Below are 25929 nucleotides of genomic sequence, written 5' to 3' on the forward strand. Positions count from 1 at the left end.
CGAGTTTACGACCGAACAAAACTGTTGTATGATCGGGATGTGATTCGATGCCACCGCCAATGTTATCCATAATTTCGTTTATGTATAAGAATACATAAACTGAATTATGGATAGAATAGACGATATGCTGGTATCGATTGTTCTATATAGATTACCTGTATCTTTTTAATTGTAAAATGAGTAGAATTTCGTAGCGCACTCAATGCTGCGGATACTTAAGCTTACTCGGTTTGAGAACTCTGATAAAATGTCCCAAAAAACTTCATGAAGCGACTTGCATGTATGAGTAGGTAAAATAATAGATGCATTTCATCAAAAAATACGGTTGTTCGGATCAAAGTATTAGCTGTAGTGTGTTATATAGTAGTTATCATTTTCGAACTTAATAACTCGTTATAATAATAATTGGAGAACTTAATAACTTGTTTATTGGTACTATAACAAAAATGTTTTTTGTACTTAGTTTTTTTTTGCTAGAGATTGGGTAGGCTCCATGGGAGAGTTACGAGAAATATAATCAAGATGTCATACATTCATATAAGTTGACTTGCAACAATATTGCATTTTAAGCTTCTATAAAGAAAAGCATTAGTTTCGGCAACAGGGTGAAAAAAAAATTTGTAAACTGAATTAATGTATTTCCTTCTGCAAAAAATATTAGAACAGCTTCGTACTACGTCAGTAAAACACAGAATATACACAACAAACTAGTACCACCTTACATAATTAATGATGGGTGACAGCTTATGAGTGTTTGAGCAATTATATGAACGGTCCTCTGAGACTGAGAGAGTTGGTGTTTTAGTGCTGACAAACGCTGTGAATGAGCGCTATAATGTTGATTACTGATAATCAAGAGCACAAAGATGTTGTCAGCAACATATTACTTTCCTTATTCAATAGGTTGCGAACTAATCAAAATCAATAATTCAGGATAGATTTAGAAATACTGATTCTTTGTTAGGTACAGGGCAATAAAGTGAAACTACTCATTTGTAGAATAAGCTATTGTTATTCCAGATGTAGCAGAGGAGCACATAAATAACTTCATTTACGGCAAGTTACTGCTACCCTGGTGATTAAGACATCGGTTTACGGAAGCTTTCCTAGTAACCGACTGCATAACTGGCTGAATAACTACATTTTTTACATACAAGTATGATCATTAAAATCTCTTAACTTCTAACACATCCAAAATTATATCAGTCTGTACTATAGTATAGTAGTAAAGGGGGTAGACTTTACATCATCAACTAGGTCAGTTTATGCAATGTGATCAGTTGGGACTTGAATAGCTGGTTTAAAAAACTTATATGGTAGTCGAAATACGATCACTGATACACAATGTTTTGTATTAATCAGTAATTTTGCAGTGATTAACATAATCGCTGGGATAATCAAAGTTCTGATTATAGGTCTAATTTCACATCAATTGATGAGGCTAGAATAACTGTGGATTCAAAAGCCGCAGCTGGGGGACAACAAGTTGTCTGTGAAGCACATCGGTAGTAAACGTTGTCAAAAGCGCTATTGCAATAGGTGACGGACGGTACGTGAACTGGTACATTAGTTATTGTACTTGGTTTTGCGAGCACTGAGCCTCTGGATGAGCAACATTTATGAGGGTAAAGCTCAGCAAAGAAAGTGTCATATGCAGTGGTATATATTTTGCACCATGCTCTACTCAACAAAAAATGCTTGAAAGGACAGGTATAGACTCAAAGGAAAAAATGATCATCTTGCATGGGTGCATGTGAATGTAAGACAAATTCAAGCTATTAGAAGTTTTAAATAAAATAGCTAAATCATATAAAAGCATTATGAGCAAACTTAGATTATTACCGTTGACAGATTTGCATTTTTCATTTATACGAAAGAATCTACAGCAGCTTATACATAACAATAATAGAAATAGTTTCAGAACACAGTATCAAAGGTATCAGTACAACCGATCATTGTACATTTTTTATCAGAAGCGTTGCAAAGAACGTTTACGAATTACAAAACAAGCAAATACAGACTCTTTATTTATTTGTTCTTATAATGCACGTTGATGCTTTTTAATAATAAAAATTTTAAAAAAAATATAAAATTATTGCTGTTGAATCCGAATTTGATTATATCAGTCATTTGTCAAATATGCCTGCAGCCTAGGTGATATAGTTAAGAGGCACTGGCCTCAAAGATGATTTATGTAGTGATTATTTTGATTTGATTTATACCGTACAACTTATATAGATAGATTTGTTGTAAGTTTAGAAGACCGTTTCTTATTTCATTAGGATGTCTCAAGTAGTTTCAAAATAATATATGGCTAGGTATTGCAGTCGCAGATTACAAAGTCACTAGCAAAATAGATTACAGTAAGGTTGACTGAGGCACTACTACATACTGATAGATAAATGTAGAATGTAACTATGCAATTTACTAGCGATTTTGAAACCGTACCAGAAGGCCTACTTTACTTAACTGCCTATTTATGATCCTACAACACACTTCTTTTATCTTATATTCACGCTGAATCTAGATATCAATAATATAATTAAGATTTGAATAGTAATGCAAATCTTATTTTCATAAAAAAGCTGTTGAAGATCTTGCGAAGCAAAACTCATTTTTGAGTTTAAATTGTACAGATCATAATAATAATAATAATAGTAGTAACGAGGAATCTAATTTTTGTCTAACATTTTTGACTGCATCATTACCCCTACTGGTAAGCATCGAGATCAACATGTGTACAGAAAATGATACCGTCAACAATAGTGCAGCTAATGCTTATTTTAGAACTGATAAAATCAATCGTTTTAGCATATATATATATCTTCATGCCTATTAGGTACGAACCTGATGGTGACAGTGCTGAAAAATCTAGCTAAAGCATTGGTGTCTTATATTTAGAAAAGTATTATAGACATATATGCATGCAGTAGCCCCTGTAGTGGCTAAGATAAGATAATAAATTATAACTAACTATAGCTATCGTAATGCAAATATAAGTCCATAAAAACAATGAAAGAGTATACGTTAGGAGCTAAAAAAAAAAAAGCGTTTCTAATATTGTTATTACCTGCTGCTGTTAATTTAAGTACAAGTTCTACCAGGAGTAGCAGGAAGTTAACGACTAGAAATATTACTATAGTCATACTGATATTTACAGCAATGAAATCGATTTATATTTCTACCCAGTTAAAGATATTATGGAAAGGCTACATAACAAAGCTGGCAGGTGGGTTACTAGTATTATGTTGATTTGTTTTGTTTTCTACTGTGACGGTAATTTGCCAAGCTAGAATAATGGGGTACTAAATACCTATTCTCTGTGATACAGTTCCTTCCATACTATACTAATAATAGCTAAAATATGAGCTTTGCTAAACTGTACTAGCCATCTTGGTAGCTTTGACAGGAAAAGGATTGACAAATTTAAATTAGCTGGAAGGCAATTTATGCCTATTACCGCTGTACCCTTTACTGCAGGTTTTTCAAAGGTTTCTGAATGAATTTATTTAAATATAGTATAGCATTACTCGCGTTGACTGTGCTTTGCACCTGTATTAGTGTTTCCATAGTAGTGCTAAATGATTTTGCAACTTGGTTTAATGTGTGGTATCGCAGGGAGTGCCATGGGCTTATGTGGAATACTCCTATGGCAGAGATGTAATGTCAGATCCTGCTGCTAAACCTATAAAAATAGCTCTAAGTTAAAATTATGTATGCTAACAGCTATGAAGAAAATGAAGAACGGTTTGTTAGAAAGTCGTGTTAGAAACAAAGGAATAGAGCCTTTGGTGAATAATCTATCAATGAAAATAAATAATAATGGTTATTTTAATGACGTGTCGTATTTAAGAGATACAAAGCATAGGTTTTCATTGTATAATTGTTCATTTTACTGATATAATACAAAAATGTTTATTCGTCAAGTTTGAGTGTACTTACAGTGTGTATCACAATGATGCGGAAGATTGTTGCGATAATGGAAAGCCAACTTTCAGTTATCTAAGGAAAGAGCTCTTAAATTGCTTATAGTATTTATTGGACTACAAACGATGATGGACATTTATATCAAGAATGTACATTTAGCAATTTTACGATTTGTTAATAATAAACTTGCAAAACTTTTGTGTAGACAGCTATCGTTTTAACAATTGTCGGGAAATCAGAGCAGTCAGCGCAGTAACACATGGACTTAGGCCAATGGTCCAATTGAAATTGGCTTTGCTTTCTACTATAAAAATTAATTTATGAATAAAGAATAATCTTAATTGACTGCTGGAGACATGGATGTAGAGTAGAACTGCGTAACTTCAGTCATTTTGTGGAAATCCTGATGAGATTTTACGTGTCGTTTGTTATATGGATAGCTTAATTAACTGTCCGTATCAGTTTTATGTTGAATTTCTGACCTGTTCTCAGCAAGCTTTCTAATTTGAGCCTATTGAAACGATCTTCGAGTAAGCGTTTTAGCATTTTTATTGCGTACTACTCATCTATAGTAAGCGTATTTATAGATACCCTGTCTAATGTTAAAATACGTGAGGTATTCCTGCATTAAAGCTGTTAAAAAAATCTACGTGGGCAGCTACATCCGCGATTGCGATTAGGAGTATTACGTGTAGCAATAAGCACCAAAGTGAGGCCTAGTAATCGTATTTTATATCGTAAATTGTATATTTTCCTTTTCCTAAAATATAACAACCACTATTACAATCGGCCTTGATGTCATTTTGTGATACGTGACCGCTACTGTTGGAGCTTGCCAGAACGATAACAAATTAATTGCACTAGGTTTTTCGCATCGAGATCAGGCGCCTTTTTTTCTTGCATTAACATATATATTTTTTTCAGATTTGTGGAACTAGAGCGCCTGAAATATTGATTTTTTTTTTTCATTTCTACCTTCTGTAAACTCATCATCTTTTAGTAACAATTTATTTACCCTTAACGTGTCTTCTATAAATGGCATATATTGGCTACTTCCAGTTACAATGACACCAAATACAGGTGCTGTTTTTTTAAGGGTAAACCAAACCTCCGAAAGTGTATGCCGTAAAGGGTAAAACACTATACAGAGGCAGGCAAATACCATTGGCTATAAAGCCTAATAACGGGTGGTTAGGAATAACAACTACATTTTCCCCAAATCGATGAAAGCTATTGCTGCTAGCTGTAGAGCCGGTGTTGTGCTTGCTATTAAGTGACGTAGTAAAATTAATGCCAGAATCAGTACCATGTACGACGTAAATGTAATAGTCGTTACCATTTTTTTAGGTTTCCTTCTGTACGAAGGAATGCTTCTATATCGATATTAGTTTATGTAGTTACTGGTAATCGCCGAATGTTGCAATCAACATTCAGACGTAAATGGGTTCCTACTACTATATGACAAATCTTGTGATTAGTTGCTGCAATATAAGTTCGAGCATTCAAGCTATATTTTCTAATCGCCCATGTGCAAAGAGGCTATCTAGTCCTTTACGGGTCTTATCGTTTAGGCCATCACGAGTAAATGGTACAATCATATTCTACAAATTAGGTGAATTAGAAGATTTCTACGAATAAAATAATTACTGCACCCGGTCTCTTGAACATTTGAGCGTTTATAAAGTGGGCTTATTCTGAATCTACAGAAATGTATCAAGTATCTGGGACCCTAAAGCAAATTTCCGTACCATCTTCTAGTTCTATAGAATTCTTTTGTGAGCTAAGTAGACCAAGTACGTATGTACTGGTAGTACTGAGTTAAAGTTTCTCAAGCTATGGCAGCACACATAGCTGCGATTATTGCAGTTGGCTCCATGTTATTAGTGGCATTAGATTGCTCACTTGCAGCAGTAAGATTTGTTAACTCTTTGACGATTAGCTTTAATTAAACGAGTGTACTTATAGATTTCATAGTTGAAAATACTAATAGAAATATCTATGTTGAATAATTGTTAACTTATTTTACTCTGTTTTTATAAAAAAAAAAAAAGTCTATCTGAATATATTCATCTTGGCCAAAAGCAAGTCATATCAAACTTTGGCATTTCAGGTGGTTAATCAAGACCTTCATGTGCATGACGTCAATGTTTAATAAATGCATTATTGCATTTAAAGTCTCTATTCTACCAATATAAATGATCTTTCGCTTTAAAGGAACTATATTTGATGCTTCAATTAATGTTTCTTGACGTTGACAAATTTGTCTTTACATAATACCGTTAGTGCAATGAGATAAACGTACGGCATTTTTAAGCAGGTGAAGATATTTGAAACTTCTAAGGATATCATAACTAATTTCTCGTTTTTTTTTTTTGTAACCATTAATGATCTACGGCTATTGCGAACGCCATTCATAGCTTGAGTATAATTTCGTCGTTCCTTTATGCAACTAGTGCTATCCGTTTTATGTTAACTAATAATATTAAATTAAAGCTTGCTCTAGAAATAATGCACTAATAGCTCTGTTTTCATATTCGTCAGTCTGTGGTATAATGAGCTAAATAAAGGTCATCAAATTAAATATAAATCTCTGATTGTTTGGAGCTGGTAGTGTGATAAACATGATATAAACTGGTATAGGCGCGTAGAAGATGCGACGCTAGGTAACTGCTCCGCTGTTTTAAGTGATGCTAGTGTAGAAGAACAAATATATGAGAAATCTAAAAGTAAACCAAATGACAACCACAGTATCTTTAGCATAAGCTCATGTTACTAAATGCCCTCCTTTTGTAGCTATTAGTAATGCACCACACACGGCATTAATTATTGGAGAGATAACTGCGGAAGGTGTACAAGCAGGGACAATGATCCCTGTTAATAATTGTATAAAGGAAGTACTTAACGCATTTGGTAGACGTGTACGTATTACTGAGATGATTGGCGATTTTAACAATAGTAATGAAAGACAATTATTTTTTAAGACTTCCTATCAAATTTGAGGAAACTACTACAAATTAAGCATTTCATCTACAACTATCATTTTACCGTGACTGTATAAAAAGGTATAAAAGCTGCGAACGTTGCCATCCTTGTCGGTAACGTGATTAGTGCCAACCGCTACCGAGATACCGCTTGCAGCAAATGAAATTGTCGGACTTATTATCACAGTGACTAATGTGGTGCTAGCATCCAATATGTACTTGATATTATTGCTATTAAAACTTGATTAACTGTGATTAATATTACGTCTTTTGCAAATAGTACAAGTTTACTTAATCTTAATGATCTATTTATGACGTTCGTAGTAACCGTATACATGCCGTAATTGATCCCATTGCATATTCTAGTGAGGTACGTGATAGTTCTCTGATATCACGTTAGAATGTAACGATGCCAAATGCAATATAGATGGATTACGACCTGTAAGTAGGCCTAGCAGACTTGTACGTAAACCAACGGCTTGTACGTCTTTTCTCCTTATAGTAACAGCGTATACATGGAACAGTATATATTGAACTTAACAGCGTCAGGAAACGTGTGCACAGTTTAGAGCCTTCAAAGCCCGAAAACTTGTAAATGATTCAATCAATGATTACCAGTGCTGCCATTGACTTACTGACTGCCAGTTGTCCATAGTTGAACACCGCTAAGCCACATATTGCTATTCTGCTAATAGAAACCGGTCAAATAAAGGAGTTGCTAAAATCAGTGCCGATGATGGCTCTACTTTGGGGTAGCAGTGTTACAAGTAATGCTGCATTAGAGGAGCCAAGGTGTTAGAAGAGCGACTGTTCACGGGATACATCTTGCACTGCTTTATGCAATTAGCCATTAGTCGTAGTACGATCATTTTCTTATCGGTATAAGCACTCTATTTAACACTGGGATGTACGCATGCTGTTGCGTGTACTATGTGTGGTGTTTTTCGATTGATAATTTTGAAACTAGCTATCTCTAGGGTTTGTTTTATAGCATGTGACATGGAAAGAAATGGAGAAATAATTCACTGGCACAGAGTGTTTGATCAAGTTACCCAATGCGATTGAAAAACTGGAGACACTCCGATAATTAGGTAGTCAATAAGCTCGCGAGCGTTACTAAAATATTATAAACTCCACAAATACTTGAGCATCTATTTAGCTGTAACTGATCGATGAACCGCTATAAAATCGATTGTTGTCATCTCTGGTAAAATCAATTTGCATTTTCTGCTACGTTGTTTGCACAGAAAAATCGTAAGATAACATGGCTTAAAACCCTCATAAAACTCATTAACAAAGCAAAATAATTTGTCACAACCCTCATCGATCGAGAAATCGTCTGATAACCCTTTTACGGGATAATGAATATAAATTGTTGAATTATTCATTCATTGCTGAGAGAATAACTAGAAAGAAAGAATATATTCTTTTTTGAGTTTTTCATAAAGTCATAGGTGAAAGATAATGGTAGTTTTTTTTTAAGGGAAGCAGAGCATTAGGTCGTTTAACAGATCCTATGAAAATTACTGTAGGCGATCAGCATGGGTTACCATTGACCCTCAATAACTGTTAATATTTCAAAATATGAATTAAATAAGATGAGGATTTTTACCATGTGGTTCTCCGTACCCAAAAAGAAATGGACCAATACATCTAATAAACACAAGAAAACGTTAAATAAATCACAGAAAAAATATATTAACTCTGACAGATGACAAGTAACAGCAAAATTATTATGTAAAAGGTTATTTTATAGATTATCCTATAAACTGACCTCAGGAGAAAATCAACTATCCAAATAAAGTGGGTACTGCCTAAAAAGTTGCTTAAGAAGTTGCTTAAAAGAAGAAGATTATGCAAAATGCTTTTAAAAAAACTAATTATATACCATTATTTAGAGCTTAAGGTTTATATCTCGACTACAGCTTAAATTGTATATTCTTATGTTACAGCTTTTGTATATTTATTATTTTTTTTTTAATTTTTTTTTTATATATTTATATATATATATATATATATATAAAGATTATATGTCCATATATATATATAATATACAGTGTATATTATAGTGTTCTCCAGTAAACAATAAAACGCACTTTTATGTTTATTTAAGTATATCAGGTTGGCAATATCGACTTGACTTTAGTAAGCTATGTGCATTCATTGTTGTTACTAAGATCAGCAAGTTTTTCCTGCAAATTTTTACTTCTTCAGTCACTTCCACTCATTGACTGCACCACTCATGTCACGTCATGCTATTGCTTTCCGAATTCTAGTGAAAGATTTACCAAAATGAATGACTGTCACGGACAACCCCGAACGGTTCCCGGGTGTAATCTCATGTTGTTCTACGACCCAGCACCTCTGTGAGCTGCCGACCACGGTCAAGCTCCCGCAATGTCTCTAGGTCAGGAGCTCGTGGTGTGGCCCTCCGGCCTTGCACCGGGGGACCTTGAAGCTTACGGCTACGACGACCGTCTAGCGCCTCCAGGAGCGGCAGGACCAGCCGGCGTCACCGGCGTTAGCGGACTCAATTCACTAGCCGTAGCAGCCCCCGGAGGCCTTGAGGCATCAGGCATGGGGGTATCGGCCCTTGGAGGCCAAGGTCCAGTTGGTACTGCGAACGTATTCGAGATGGCTTCACCACCGCAGGGTGTCGTGGCTTCACTGCACCAACACACGCATCCGCATACGCACCATCATTCGCAGCATCAGGGAACCGCAGATCGACAACCAACGGCTGGAACGGGATCTCACGATCCTCAACTGGTAAACGAGCAATATGCACAGGCAAGTAATATAGCAGTGATTTAAAGTTAGTCCAATGCAAACAGTTTGTCTTCACCAATCCGCTATATCAGAGAGGAAAAAGTTGACTGGGCAATTAAAAAAGATGATACAAATACAGCTGTTCTGTATCGCGTCTGTAGATTTACAATCGTAGTCTTCCTACTGCGTAAGTGCACCGTGGAGATAAATTCGTTCGTTATAAAATAATAGAAACGATAATTGGGATTATTCCTGCCTTGCAATGGCTACTCCAGCTGTATGTTGAGCATGCGTTAAGCTGCTTGCTGGCATGGCATTTTATGACAGCCTCATGCTGATGAATCTGGCCCGCATAAACATAGGAACCACGAAACTCATAGCTGAAGTAATATAATTACACTTATCTAAATCTAATAGTCAGCTCGTGCTTGTTTTCGTTACATTGAATATTGTATATTGTTCGCTATCAGCAATAACTTTAATTTAAGTCTAAATCTAATTCTAACTTCATTCAAGCGCCATACATATGCGTGCAAATTAAAAAGAGATTGATTACTATCATTTCATTAGAATCACATCATCGTATTATATCTATGCGTATAGATGAACTGAACATTTCCGCAACTCGAGCGGAACTAAAAGTCAAACAGAAAGAAAAAAACAAAGAGAATATCTAGTGATTGCGATTAAATGACAACATTTAGAGCTATCATCAGCATTGCTTAACAAGTGCCGTTCGTGCATTGTACGTACGAAGAATAGACAGAGAACTAAGTGGCGTAATTTCATTTCCAACATTAACATAATATTTTTTTTTGGCCATACGTCTTTGATGATTGCGTTGAATGTTAAGGCTTACGTGGCAGCATTGGCTGCTCGTCTTCAACCGCAGTTCGCTATTGGGGACGATATCGCCACTGATGCTGATATGTCTGATCTACCGGAAGTCCTCGACTTGGTACGTTCTAATATAGACTAGCTACGTTTCATGATGAACGAATAGACGCCGTCTTCTGTTCGTGTAAAAAGATCTTATTAAGCAAGTTAGTCCCTACTTGGAGCTGATGCCTAATTCAACTCTATTATGTAATGTGCTAATGTTGAATGTAGACAGTTACGGAGCGTTAAGAAATATATTGATATAATGAAATTAGCTTCAGGATTTACGTTTATTATTATTCAACGCAGTTTGGTAGATTGGTGATAGAGTATTGGAAATAAAGACTGCACACTGTGCATTACGCCTTACTTTACCTTTAGCTATTGTCTCTGCTTGTTATTTATTATGAGCATCATTTGTTAGCGGCGTTGTATTTCTTTTGAACAGCACTTGACTTGACCACCATGCTGTGCATATTGGTTAACTGAGCGGATCTACTGCCTCTTGACAGCATGTAGGATAGGATGTTGCTATTGAACATGGAAATGATCCAATCTCATTTATCTTCTGGCATAGAAGATCACATTGCAAGCTGTCTTTGAAGTAATTTTACGGTAACTGATAACACATTCAGAGAGATCAGAAATAAAGAGTTTAGTTTTCTTTACTTTGATGTTGTGTAGCATCAACCCGCTGTGTCACACCGAGGTTCCATGGCCTGCACGCAGGAGCCCGGAGATGGTGCTGGATCTTTAGTCCTAGTGCCGCAGGACCCAACGTCGGCCTTACAAACGGCCGTACTGCCGAATCTGCACTTTGATCATCTTGACAAAAACGCATTGTTTGACCTGCTTCAAGCGCCGGGACCGCCCGAACTTCGTCCGTCTACTCAGCGATACTTCGACGGCGCAGGCTCTCAGGGAACCAGTTCGCATTCAGGTACGGGAAACATACCCAATAAGAAGCTCAACAATCCAGTTTCTACAATATGTAGAGATCAAAGTGTGCTAACTACGAAAGCGACCCTTCGTACAGTCTTATGTCAGTATTATAAGAAATCAAACAAGTTATTTTTATAAAACCTTTATGAAAGACAAATCGGTGAGTCACCTATTACGCATAAAATTGTAAATTCGAGTTTCTTATAAAATCGCTATGAGTGCTCTAAATAACTATCAGATTAATTCCATAAAAATTGTCATTCGTGAGTATAGTACGAAACTACCGGTTTATGGACGGCCGCTTCTAGCATATGCGTTTCTGGTTCAGCACTTTGCAGGGGTTTTTCCGTTGCTCTCTTTTTCACGTCCAACTTCCATTTCACGTTTTTTTTTTTAACAGCCCCATACATCACTTCCGGTGGCACATCGCAGGCGTCGCCCGGTTCATACAGCCTTGAAAACTATAATTACTCGCCAGTATCAATTGTCGCAGCGCCTCCTGTCAACCACCATCTCAGCACTGGTAATAACAACCACAGTCACCTCACAAATGGTAGTCCAGTTTCAGGAACTGGCCCCAGCATCGACCTTCATAATAATGCTGGTGGATCCAGCCATTCATCTTCCCCAAGCCATCATCATCATCACCATGTCAATCACCACAGCCACCTCGTCCATCCCTCGTCGTGTTCCTCGCATAGTGGCCCTGGTGGAAATGGAATCAATGGTGGCGGCGGAGGTGGACCTCATTTACCCTCCTCATCAACATCATCGTCGACTTCAACGTCACCCTCTGGTTCCGCATCGCTGTCGTCACTTTCGCTTTCGTCGTCATTGACACCGACAGGGGTAAACATAGGAACTCCATCATCCGTATGTTCATCCCTCGCTAGCCACTCCTTGCAGCATCACCATCAACCGCATCCTCATGGATGTAATTCTTCTTCGAGCACTCACCACTCTGCATGTTCAAGCAGCAACCATCACCTCACCGGCGCCCCCCACCATGCGTCCAACGGACACCATTCGAATGCGGCCAGCAGGAGCCACCACCACTTATCATCTCCTTCAGCTACGTCATCAACGATCGCTGCTATTACCAGCATCGGAATGACGGGACACGGGGGTAGTAGCACCAGCTCGAGTGGGGGATCAGGGACGGGCTCGAGCTCTGTTGAAACCGGAAGTGGAGATGAGGGTGGCGCCAGCAACAACAACAATGATCAGGGAGTTGACAGCGTCCATAGTAACCACAGTGGCAATAGCAGTCATCATAACAACGGGGAACATGGCGGAAGCAACCATGCTAACAACAATAATACTTCTCATCAGAATCATCAATCAGGCTTAAGCTCGCACCACTCTGCGTCGTCTGGATCCCACCACTCAGGCGGCTCTGCTGGCCACCACCAGCATGTACACCAGCATTCGCAGCAACAACAGCCAGAACAACAGGCTCAGGGCCACCATCAACATGTTTCGCAGCATTTGCAACAGCATTCGCAACCGCAATCGCATTCACAGCATTCGTCTCAAACGCAGCCGCAGTTTCATCATCTAGTGAATAATAATTCGCCTCTGATCAATAATGGCAACGGGGGGACGAACAATGTAGGTCACAGTAACAATAACAATAATGGCAGTGTCGGAGCCGGCAGCGCCACGGGAGGTGGTCAAAGCCAAAATCAGAACTATCCAATCAACCATAAGCAAATGCTAGCTCAGAAGTATGCCGCAGAAGAGCTTCAGAACAGCGCGTATTCGCAAATGATTGGGGGGCTCGGCGGGCTAGGGACTGGTGGGTCGGGCCTTGGCACTTTGATGGGAGGATCTTCAGCATCGTCTGGAGGAGGCCTAGTCCTGACTTCGGCGTCTTCAACATCGACATCATCATCAGCAACTCTCGGAGTTAATGGAGTCGTTGGAGTGAGTGGGGTTGGGGGTGTGAACTGTCTTGGAAGTCTCCAGCTGGACTGTGGCGGCGTCGATTCGACAGGCCTTTTGCATCCGCAGCTGTACATGGGGTCTGTGGTCAGTATCGTATCTCCTATGTTTGGCTCTTGTTGTTGCTGCTATCGTTGTTATTATCTCCTGAATTAGGTTATGAGTTGGCACAATCTTCCTATAGAACTGCATTCCTTTATCTTCTGTTTATCAACTATAATATTAATACTGTAGGCCCATTAATAAAAATAGGTTACCAGTTTAGGGTTATAGCGATGTTGGGGAGACTCAGTGGAAAGCTCTATAATGCTAGCTATATTTTTTGTAGTTCATAAATTACTAATAATGTTCGATATCGATTTTAAGGATCCTATGCAGACGATTTTATGCAAAGATGATACACCAAACGATCTGCTAGAAGGCACAATTGTAGGCGTGGACCTATCACTTTCGAAAAGCCATGCCAATACTTCGCTGTGCCCTCAGAACCGTATTCCGTCACAGATTGTAAATGTGAACCAAAGACAAGATGGCGTTAGTGTCTTACGGCCACCAAAGAAAGACCGTAGCAGCCTTCAAAGCAATAGGAGGTCTCCGCAGCCAAAGGACGATTGCGGTACATTCTGCGACGAATGTGGTCTGTTCTACGAGAAGGAGTGCTCCCAACACCGTGTCCTGATGATTAAAGACGAGCGAATCCAATCAAGAGCCTTTGCGACGCTTCCGTCGAACCACCTAGTCATACAAAATGTCGCCTCAAATGTGAACGGTCCGCCCGTTTACGCCGTGTTTAGCAGGAACGTCATTCCGCTACGGACAATGTTCGGCCCAATGGAGGGGGTGCCAATCAAGACCACCCAGAAACCAAACGTGCCTTTTCCAATTTTTGTAAGTGGACTGGTGAAATAATTAGTTAAAATTGAGTGTTTGAAATGTAAGAGTATTCAGATAATGAACTACAGGTAGATTCGAATAAAACAGCATTAAGCTCAATAGCTTTTGGGATACAGATTTCAAACGATTCTTTCTTTATACGTTTCTTTATACTTAAAATATTCTTCGTTGAGGAGTGCGCAATCCTCAATTATGAAACTTTTTACCCGCTATTCCATTGTGATACGGTAACAAAATCATTTCCCTTTGCCATGGATTTTGTTTTTTCATTGATCTTAATACTTGCAATAGAGACCTTTCCATTTCTGAACTATGCTTTTAACGAGTGCACGTAATATACTAATATGCTTGCCCTCACGCATTTCTTCACTATCTACAGCTGTCAGAAGACGTCAGCGGTTGCGTGATCCTGGACACACGCGATGAGGAGCGATCAAACTGGATGTCCTTTGTCCGTACAGCCGCTTCACCTTCGGAACAAAATATGGCAATTGTTCAGCAGGGGGGGCAAATTTTCTTCAAGGTTGTCACACAGATTTTACCGAAAACCGAGCTCAAGGTGTGGTATTCAGACGCCTACATACAGCGATATCGGCTTCAGCAAAATGTCTGCGAGTGCTTCGACTGCGGCAGCACCTTCTCAAATTCAGAAATCCTCATTCAGCACTTCGTTAACGAACATAATGACGCGCAACACTTAAGCAGCTTAACGGCTGCTGCAGTCGTTCCGGCAGGACACCCAGCTGCGATGCCGAACCAGGATGTAACAGGCCAATTATGCCAGGTCCGCAAGCCAAAAATACCACGATACCCGAGTAGTGGTCAATGGCAGGAATCCTCTACGAGCCGCCAGCAGCATTCAGCTTCGCAGATGACGGGTACCGTTCTAATTCCAACTGCCAACGAGGTTAGCCGGCATGATAAGCACAATTTTGAACTTTTTCGCTTAGCCTAACCCATAAAATAACGCTACAACGTGACAATTGTAATAGAAATATTTTTCACCCTATATTAAGATAGGTCTTGTCTATCTTTCAATCTTTAATCGATAATATTGTATAGTTCGATAAGTGGTATGGTTTTATACTCTATAGCGATCTCCGTTGTTTCAACAGTGATTTTATCGCTATTCGGTGATTATTGCATCATATGATTCCTGATTAGCCAGAGTCATCAATATCTATTTAAAACCGTTTCTCGTGAACGATCAATTTATGCGTTTTATATATATTTATTATAAACCTACAATGTTCTTACAGTTATCGAATCCGAATCTCTACCTGACGGATTCATTGATTGACAATCTGATGCCACGGAAATCGAAACGGAACTATCCTATGCATTCGACATGTGCCCAAGACGCATTGTTACTATACAACACAGCTGACAAGGCACTCGATGCTGTTGAACTCATTGAGCACATCACCCAGTTGAGCAATGAATGCGGCGCCAGCCTTCAAACCGAGATTATAGCGAGCGACGGATACAGCTGTATGTCATCCCCATTGACAATACAACAGCCCCAGCAACTGCCTCATGAACAAGACCAGCCTCAGCAACATCCGGCTTCGACGTCCTCCGAGCAGCAACAGCAACACCAACAAGATCAAGCGCAGTCATCCTCAACCAACAGGGATCTCGCCAATGAGTTCTTCGAAACAGACCGTTGCGTTGATTTTGCGCAGGTCGAAACGCCGGTTCAAACCGCGGTGGAAACGCCACCAGTTAATGCAGCTCCAATGGATGTCACTGCAGTGCAAACCCAACCGCTAGATACCACCGTAGAAGAAAACCAAAGACAAACGCCCTCAGTAACTGAGAAACGGCCACCACCAACGTCAGCCGCATCCTCAGATCAAAATTCTGAGGAGAATTCGAATCATAACCATCATCAACACCAGCAAAGGCGGTACGACGCCGTTGACCATTTGGACGACACGGATGAAGTAATCGACGAGGCTACAATGTATTATCCGTGCAAAAAGAAACGAACCGATGCTCGTGAAAAAGAGCGCGTCCCATGCCAGACAGCTCTATCTGCGAGAGCCGGGGATCTTGTCGCGCCAGTGCAACAAAGGCTGCTCCATAATAGTGAGCAGCCGAAGGTGGTCCCTAGTAAAATTTCGAAATTCTTGCAGAGGCGAAATGAAGAAGTAGCAAGCAGAAGTCCAGAAGAGACTACTTCATCGTTGCACTCGAGCTCTTCGATGCATTCGGTTGACTCAAGCGTCCGCTCAGACGAAACGACGTCAGACTCGTCCAACTCGTCGCTACAAGAAGAACTTCCCCCGCCGTTGCCACAGCAGAAGCGGTTTATTAAGAACATTAAGAACAAACACTATGTTCGGGCTGATAGCAATTTAACTAGTATCGACAACATCGATTCGCCTCTACCATCGGAGGAAAGTGCGAGTCCTAACGAGGACGTGGCAACAAACGGTGAAACGTGCGAGCTGACTGAACCCAATAGTGTGAATGATAGAAGAAATAATGTCGGTAGGGTAAACACTGACGGTGGCGACAACGCTGAAAGAGTTTCACAAGGTGAGAGCCCACCGCGCTCAAAAAGTCCGAAGGCAACATTCATGACACCGCTGAAAAAAAAATTGCCAAAGTCGATCATGGAGGAAACGCAGCCGAAACGGGTCAACCAGTTAGGACTTAACGGGGGGGAGGTGCAAAGTGCCGAAGTGACATCAGCTGGCTCTGAGCTACCGAGCGAAGGCAGTATTCACATGCAGGCAGCTATAGTGGCAGTGACTAGTGGCAAGGAAAAAAAAAAGCGGCTGGAATATCCATGTCTCCTTTGTGAGCAGTCTTTCTCATATGTGACGACGCTGCGCCTGCACTCGAAAGAACATAGCACACCCGAAGGATTCAAGTGTCCAAAGTGTCCGCGGACCCTCAATGATTTCTTAATGCTAAGGCGCCACATTCGACTCTATCACATCTATCCAACGACAAAATCATTTCGCTGCGAGACTTGCGGGAAGACTTTCTGTCAAACCGACAAATATAAGCGACACATTCGGGTACATGAAGCAGGCGACAAAAAATTCAAGTGTGATATCTGTGGGAAAATCCTCAGTCGAAAGGACAAATTATTGGACCATGTACGAAACATGCATTCTGAAGAGAACTCGCAAGAACCCGGCACTAAGAAGGATGATGAAGAAGGCTCGCAGACGGTAGGTAATTTTAGTTGTTCCAAAAAAAACAAATAGAAACTATTCAGACAAATTTTTCCTTTGCTAACACAAGATATACATATCTATCTACTAACGACAAGTGTAATTAACTAAAAATAACGTTGATACAGAATCCTGTCTGCAAAGGGAGTAAGCGACCACGTTGCTGTGGTACCTTCTTCAATAATTTATTACAAAGTCGTTAAGATAGGATATTTGGGTAAATGCGAATTAATTAAATATAACACTTTGTAAAACTATGTTTGTCACATGGCCTGGATATGCAACAACGGTTACAGATGGATACGAGGAAAGCTCCTCCGGATTCGACACAGCCAGCACTGTCGACGCCGGAAAAGTGCCGCCTCAAACGAGAGGGGGCTGGAATTCAGGTTCGGTCCTTCCAGTGTGATCAATGCGGACGTGGTTTCCGTAAGCGTGGCATGCTTGCCCAACATTACGCCAAACAACACCCGGAACTGCCTCCGGAGAGCACTTCATTGGAAGACCAGTTCGAAAAAGTCATCAGCGAGTTTCCTTGTCCCTACTGCGATAAAAGGTGAGCAGAATCATTGTCGTGTGCGTAAATAGTATTTTTTTTTTGCAGTGTAAATGCATGAATGGACGCCCGACGTTTCTGCCATTTTTGCGCCTTATAAGCATGGTTCACGTAAGCAACAACAGCAACAATAACGTATGGATTTACCAAGGTCCTGATTAATAATGTTTACATTTACGACGACAATTTGCAGTTACAAGTCAAGCACGAAAAGAAAACAACATATTGAGCAGAATCATCCAATGTCGGAAGTCCCACAGAGCTACAAGACGCTGGCAGCTTCAGTCCGAGTGGCCTATGTGAAGTGCCCGTGGTGCCTGAGTCAATATACGGTACGCTGCAAGCTATACGCCCATCAACGCGCGAAGCATCAGAAGCTTCTTGACATACTCAATGTTACCGGTAATTGTCATTCATCTACTATTGGTAGCGATCAAACGGGCTTATTAACTTTCTCGTCTGGAACACCTCGCTATTCAACGATAAAGTGACAATAAGAGCTTTCAGCTCATCTACACAGTGCTTATTAATGTTAAATTTTCAATTCAACTTCTCGCTTACGGCATACATTTCTGCTTGAGACACGTATGCCATTTTCAGACCGGGCCAGACAGATCGAACCTATACAATCTCTATTCGAACAGAGAGGATATCATTTCTAAAACAGGAAGATTTCTAATTTACATTTGAAGCGAATTTGCTTGTTCAGCTCAAGTGCGCATTTTATTGAAAGACCGTGTATGTTTCCACTACACTTGCGACTTCTGGACTTTTTTGGGGATGACTCTCTCTCCGTAATCCATTCTGCATTTTATTTCGCAACTGACGAATTACGATTAGAGCAAATGTTCGCGAGCTGAGTGTTTTCCTCACCTCGCCGATACCCTAATTGGGTTTAGACGCCGGATACAGCTCGTCATCACAGAAGGTGAATGATAAGACCTTCTTCATAGACAATGAGGCGGGAGCGGGACAGACGGCAGAACTTTCGAGTACATGTGTTAGCCGTCACTGCAGCGGTAACAGCTGACTCCCATTCTCATGATCTTTTTTCCTGTCGGGACATTCTTATTTCGAATAAGGGTCAGCACGTTTTCGAGCAGGCCCAAGCGTGCAATATAAGTATCCTTCTATGTATATTGGTTGTTTACTGCTGCTACCGTGCGGCCTTTTCGATCAACGGGCCTTCGATAACGATGGTTTAGGTAGAGATGTCATCAACGATGGTGGCGGCGTCAGGAAAGCGCGCTCATAGAAATGCAAGCAGGTGTTTGATGAATACGTAGTCGTTCGAAAGGACTGCGAGGGGCTTAGCCATCAGCTCAGTGTCTAGGATTCCTTATAGTGCGGTCAACATTTTCCACTCGAGTTGGTTAGGTTTATTTTGTTCTGTTCTCGTACTGGTAGTTCAAGAAATCAATGTATAAAAAAATTATTTTTTCTCTGCTAATGTAAAAAATATTTGTCGATATTTAACTAGACAAATAAAGCATGCGGATAGAATCGGCCGGATATTGGCCGATGTTTAAAAATTGTTCCATGATTGAAAACCCTTTTCATTGCCGGACAAAACTCATTGGTGACAAAAGAATAACAATACGGTTTATTTCTCAGGAATAACGGACGACTCATGGGAAAAAGTCGACCTCGAAAAAAAGGCTGCTTGTATGAAGATTCAGGCAGCGATTGAAGCTGAGCTCCTAAAACGTAAGGAACAACAAGAGAATTCTGCCATAAGCAAAGCTGGCTCCAGCGACAGCAGCGCCACCCGTATAAACAATGCCGGTTGCTACAGCACCTCAACGGGATCGTCTGCTGCTGCGAAGATGGTAGGTACGAGCAGCGCGAACCATACCAAACGAGACCCCCAACAGCATCACAACAGGATTAGAAACAAGAATAGAATAGCGTCAAATTAGACGAAATGGCGCAAGACGCTAGGATAAATAAAGGAAAAACTCGCAGGCAGGCAAAGAGGTAAACGGATAGGGTCACTACGGAGGATTGAAGAATACTCAGGCCTATAGGCAAAAAGCAAGGATCGTCAGGATTTCCTGTCCGTGAACAAAGAAGGCGCCAGCGGTTCTGTAAATCAAGGCCACACGTCGACTGTTGATCAGGACACTTTGTGTCAGCGTGATATCAAATACATACGTATGGCCCATCAGAGATAAAACGTTTGATAAGCTTAGTAGTGATGTAATACTGTTACATCAATAGAAATAATTACCAATCGAATCACTCTTGTGAATACTAACCCGATTTGGGTGGAAAGACGTGGTTAAATAAAACATAGTTTATGTATACATAGGATATATTTGCTAACTACTATTATTTAGAGGTATATAATACAATATTATATTATACATACAAATATAGTGTTTACTTACACGTCAGCAGCAAGTACATTACTTTTTTATTGTTCATATGTAGCGTCGCCTATATGCATTATAAACTATACATTCAACTTGTGATATAAATAAAGATATTCTACATTAGCCGGTGTGGACATGCGAATACAGACCCGCACCACATAGCTGTAGCAAGACGTGTTATTGAAGTACTAGGAGGTCCTAACAAGTTTGCTCATTTCTCATCGGGAGCGATGACTTCACTGCAAATTATCTGGGCGAACGAATGGTGCTCTTCAAAAATGCCGTAGTGATGGGGAAGGTGCTTTTTCCGGTTACGAATCAAATAAGAAATTTCAGAAGATGGCTTCAACTTACGGTCCATGCCATAATTCAGATTTTTTTATCGTGGTATACGATATTTGGGCACTCAGGATAGATTCTGGTAATTAGATACTGTTTGTTGGCCATATACATACATAAGTTGGTAGAGACGAAGAATATTGCATGAGCATGAACGGGTTATAGTGGTTACCGATAATTTTTACGTTCTCTTATTTTTTTATGGTTCTTTAAGCAAAGGAAAACTACATTTGCTCTTGCCACTTCGATCCTTGTCGTAGGAGCGTTTTCTCATGCTGTACAACCGTATGTGCACGATATAAATCCGGTACGACCAAACGAGCAATGGGTTATAATCACTTATTAATGGGGTGAAATACAAAAAAAAGTTTAGTTTACCTATAATAGAAACCATTTGTTCCCTATTACTACAGATGGCTATTAGGCCCAAATGCAAAATTCTAATAGGTTGCGCTTTATGTATCCTAGACAACGTTGAGAAATCGAATGATCCCTTTACAGTATATAAATTGAAACCTTGGCTGGTTACGATCCGTGATTTGTCCTGTAATCAATGTGAACAGCCTCAACTTTTACAAAGGATACTGGTTCACTTGCTACGCTGTGGGGAAGGAAATAAAATTGTTGTCTCAATGTTCCACCCGCTCAGTTCATAAGATGTATATATACTATGTAAATAAAGTTAATGATAAAAAAAACAGCGTTGAAATACTCACATGACAACGTTATACGTGTTTTTACTATACTAGTTCTACAGAAATCAAGAAAGAAGACGGGTCTAGAGTGTGAAAGTTAAGTACCCAGTCAAAATGAACTCAATTTCAACTTAGAGGTATGCTGAACAATGCAGAATTATAGGCTGTGAGACGGCTGTAAACAAATTGAACTCACTTTTAGGATACGTAAAATATATTCGATGAAGTCTCTTGCCGTGGGATGATGTGCCTGTCCAGTTTCGTGAGGTAATGTTCTGGGTTCAAAACTGCGTGTAAATATATTTCGTTGAGCGCTGAATTACAGGCTAATCGTTCGGAGCAATATTTAAGTAACATTTTAGATGCGATTTAAGCTCTCTCTCCTTCACTCTAATATATGTGTATATATATATTAGAGAGAGAGAGAGAGAGAAAATTGAATAAATAAAATAGCATAGTAACGATTAGCGTACCCGTTTGAGTTGCTGCACAGAATTTCAGCTCAGCAAATATTCATGCAATATAGCGTTGTCTAAAAAGTCAGATCGGTGCTTTTTACGCAGACTTTTCGGTCACCTTTTCTAAGCTGCTGCTACTAACCGGAAAGTCGAAGCGCGATTGCTTTTCCATATCGTTTTATTTCCAAGTCAAAAACGCTGTAACAGTAGTTACAGCACAGGTAACTATGTAAAGCTATTGCAAGTCAGTACAATAGAATAAATGAGAAAATATTGATGAAATCGAAATTTTAATTTATTAATATTCCCTACGGAAAGAAATTTATACAAAATTTACAATGGCTTCCAACTTATATTAATCGGAATGAAAATATGATTCAGTGAAGGTACCCTTTCTCGAGCTGCTAGAACCCCTGGCATATATTGTACTCAATTAACAAGTTATGGAAGCATTTAGAGTTTTTATAAAAATCTCCCATAGAAGCAGTCATATACACAGTCACGAACCAGCATTTTCTAGGTATAGTCGAATCTTTCGGTTTCGTCATAAAATGTAACGTTTTGTAATTCAATTAAAAGAGTGGCTTAAAGCCCTATGCTACCATCACCTCTAGAAGTGAGGTCCAATGACCGTAAACGGGATCTACACATCAAGCCCTTGTGAAAAAGTAACATTCTAATCAAAGGACTATTTGGGAATGCCTATTGCACATATGCCCGCAAGGCGTTGTCTACAGTTTTAGGCATCCGTCCGGTTAACGACTGGCGAGATATTCGATTTGCAGCGTGTTTTCGATCTTCCACAGTTCCTCCTTATCCTTAACTAACTGAAATCTCTCGCATTCAGTGAATCATCTACTGTTTGTATTGTTCTATATTCCGAACATGCCCGAAACTTATGACAACTCAAAAATTATACGCTAACTAGAAACGTCACTGGCAGACACGTTTCGTTCGATGTTAATGGTGAACCTGGGCGAGCTGTATCTAATTGCGTGTAAGCCTTTTCATTGAAGATAGGTATGCCAAGACGCCGCTTGCGCGCTGCTAAAACGGAGAAGATATCATTATCGCGGTTACCGTGACCTGGTCCTATTAAGATCTACGCGTCCTTATCGCTTATCCTTATCGTTCCATATAAAAAAAGTTACGCGTTGAAACTGTCGTAAGTAGACACTCAATTCGGGTATGAGCACACCCAATTACGAACCGCGAGCGGTCTGAACGGTTAACAGAAATGGGTCAAACGTCCTTGAGATAACGGGTATTGGTCTCTGTCAGATCGATAAATGTTGAATTGTTTTCTAAAACATAAGCCCATTATACTGGTTGTCTACATACGATTATAATGGTAATTTTACCTGATTTCGAATTCGGTACCATGTTCTAATAGATGTCCAACTGCCGATCGTATTGTAAGCTGCCTGTTGTAGACATGTTGTCGTCAACAGTTTCAATCATTGGGTACGAGACTGGTGGGGTGGCGCAGTCCCCACTGGGGTGCTAGTTCGTTCCTGCGCCATCTGACGGTACACAAGGCAATCGAACACTACCTGGAGGTGCGGATCTTGACTTAGCACACCGTGTAGCTCTTCGCGTCTCCAGATTAGTATGATCGTGCTGGTACATACCGCGGTCAAATGGACTTCTTGACTTTGGCTTAACTCTTTAATAGGTGCAGGAGCAAAGTACGATGAAGGGTTGATAAACTCATATTGATAGTACTCTTTAACCGGTTTTTTGTTGCTGATCATTGCGATTTGTCCGCGAATCACTAAGCAGACTGCATTGGCAAAATACGACAGCTCGAACAGTTCCCCTTCGTTAAAATAGATTACCTCCGTGGCGGCATTGTACACGGGCTTAAATTCTTCTTTTGAAACCTTCAGAGGGGCAAACAGCTTCTCGTGGAGTCGTTCGATAACTGGTATAAAGCGAATTTTCCTCGGGAGCATTTGGTACGCAAGGTATATTTGTACCGCGTTCATGACGGTGAAGATGGCATTCCACATAAACGTATCCAGGGCGCATAACACAAGCCAGCCCCATAGAGCAAAGAACAAGGAGGCAAAAAATAGAACTACACGAAGGTACAATAAGCCTTGTATATCCGAGGGGACAGCGTACGAAAGAAACAAACAGACGTTGGCAAAATGGAATAGAATGTGATTCGTAGGCAACCAGCCAGCTTGACACGGTAAATTGTCCATGAAAGCCATCTTGAATAACCTCGCTTAAATCTCGACAAGAGCTAGCAGTTGAAAGACTGGTGATCGATTTCGTATCCCTGATGTATCACCTCATCCAATACAGTTTGTAGTCTTGGAGGTACCGCATACACTACGTTGGACGGATAAACTGTACTACACCGTATCACCATTGACCTCTGCTAGAAAAGAGTATTTTTAAAGTAAGCCCAGATTGAACCTGGCTCTTGATAATAAAGCGTTAGCGTTTGAGAGTTGAGTAAGAGTCTGGCGTCGAGCGAGGCGAATGTCGTTAAAGAAGGGGCAGGTGTGCTCCGCTAGCAGGAAAATAACATTAAAAGGGAAACAAGCGGATGCTCCAACGGGATGCGTAATAGCTGCTTAAACATACACTTCTTCGATACGGTAGTGAGCTACCGAATGGATGCGGACGCCGGTAACTGTCATATCTAGCGGACATTGAAGAGAATCACTTTGTCTTCGTTTAATTGTTGGTATACGCAGTAATTAACATAAATCATTTTGGTCGACGCAGTCTGTTTGTGATACGAAAGCTACTATATTCATTTGTGTGTTTTCTGAGAAGATGGTCTATAGAATTTTTCAAAAGAAGGTCACTATTATATGAATAAGATTTTGGAGCATTCTGCCGATAATTGATTCGGATAACAATAAAATTAATTTCATTAAATTGCAGTGCGTTCGGGTGTAATATATTTTGAATATAATTGTGTGAATATAATTTGTAAGCATTTGCGGTATATTGCGCGTTTGTTCATAATGATTTTGATTCGTGTAGACTAAATATGGTAGAAAAATAGAGTAAGTTTAGGTTCATTAAGCCAATTGTTTTATATCACTGAAAAATTGCTTGAGTTTTCATAACTAGGCCATAACGCGACGTAAACCCAAACCGCTAGTTAAATTTCGTAAAAGAACTTCTTAAATGACCGTTTACACTTGGGTGTCCCAGAGACGTTTAGCAACGTCAGAGATTACCGGAGCAAAATGAAATGGGACTCAACAGTTTTGGATTGAGAACTTAACCCTGTTTTTGGATTTGTATGCTTTCCACTTGTAAATAGGTCCGGTCCGTTTAATCTTTGAAACAAAAACCAATTGCGGTTACAGTTTAGCGGAGCTCGCATTAACCAAGATTCGTTGACGCTGAAAACGGTCAGATCTACGAGATCGGATAAGGCAGATATTTATTTAAAAGCAAGATATGTTGATAATACTGTTTTTGTAGTAGATCGGTAACATCCTTAGAGTAACTTAAAAGCATAGGGAAAGGTGCACTTATCACACCTGTATTAATTAGTAAGCCATACAGATATAGGTACAACTTTCAAATTGTTCATTTGACAGACTTATGGATCAAATCAATTTGTTATTTATTGGTTGGGCCGTTTGCCTCCAAGCTGATTAACCCCTTTAGCCGGCACGTCTCAGGTACTGCCTTGTGCGTGGAAAATATAAATTTAATACTGTCTCACCCTTTTGTATGTTTTATATAGAATAGTTACACTGTACGAAAATATAAACGATGTTTATACTGCTAATTATTTTTAGAAAGAATTTTCTCATACATTCTGAATTCAGATTTTCTATATAGAAAATCACTGGAAGATAATAAGGTATAGCAGGTAACATATATTCAGCTAATTTAAAAGGTGCTGTTCATAATAATGTAATTTAAAAGGTAGCAGGCTCAGTGCAAATTGGAACCAAGTCCCCCGTTTCCTCTGACGGCTAAAGACAATAGTTTGCTA

At 39.7% G+C, this 25929-nt stretch overlaps 2 protein-coding genes across 3 annotated transcripts; one reads left to right on the plus strand and one right to left on the minus strand.

The window, feature by feature from the left end:
* The first annotated feature begins 9305 nt into the window (after positions 1–9305).
* Positions 9306–21520, plus strand: LOC111252093 (uncharacterized). Its single transcript, XM_022809521.2, has 10 exons — positions 9306–9698; positions 10531–10635; positions 11241–11496; positions 11899–13529; positions 13809–14330; positions 14716–15243; positions 15596–17524; positions 17824–18083; positions 18277–18485; positions 19698–21520. Exons 1-10 carry the CDS (start codon positions 9306–9308, stop codon positions 20000–20002), a joined length of 6138 nt encoding a protein of 2045 aa, XP_022665256.1. The 3' UTR covers positions 20003–21520.
* On the minus strand, positions 9546–25172 carry LOC111252101 (popeye domain-containing protein 1-like). Of its 2 annotated transcripts, XR_015329412.1 has the most exons (2): positions 23312–25172; positions 9546–9674 (listed from the first exon to the last, which is right to left on the minus strand). XR_015329412.1 is itself a non-coding variant. In XM_086991636.1 (1 exon), exon 1 carries the CDS (start codon positions 24167–24169, stop codon positions 23408–23410), a length of 762 nt encoding a protein of 253 aa, XP_086847762.1. In that variant the 5' UTR covers positions 24170–25172; the 3' UTR covers positions 22224–23407. The 2 variants fall into 2 exon arrangements, 1 of the variants encoding a protein (XP_086847762.1); XM_086991636.1 differs by lacking the exon at positions 9546–9674 and having other exon boundaries at positions 22224–25172.
* Between the last annotated feature and the right edge of the window lie 757 nt (positions 25173–25929).

Source organism: Varroa destructor, unplaced genomic scaffold (genome assembly GCF_002443255.2).
Source record: "Varroa destructor unplaced genomic scaffold, Vdes_3.0 BEIS01000001.1, whole genome shotgun sequence".
In the NCBI taxonomy this organism is placed as follows: domain Eukaryota; kingdom Metazoa; phylum Arthropoda; class Arachnida; order Mesostigmata; family Varroidae; genus Varroa; species Varroa destructor.

Bases quoted from the DNA above. Each gene is read 5' to 3' on its own strand.
- LOC111252101 (XM_086991636.1), bottom strand. From the start codon at position 24,169: ATGGCTTTCATGGACAATTTACCGTGTCAAGCTGGCTGGTTGCCTACG.
- LOC111252093 (XM_022809521.2), top strand. From the start codon at position 9,306: ATGTCTCTAGGTCAGGAGCTCGTGGTGTGGCCCTCCGGCCTTGCACCG. The intron at 13,530-13,808 runs GTCAGTATCGTA...ATCGATTTTAAG, and splicing joins AGCTGTACATGGGGTCTGTG to GATCCTATGCAGACGATTTT. The intron at 17,525-17,823 runs GTAGGTAATTTT...CAACGGTTACAG, and splicing joins ATGAAGAAGGCTCGCAGACG to ATGGATACGAGGAAAGCTCC.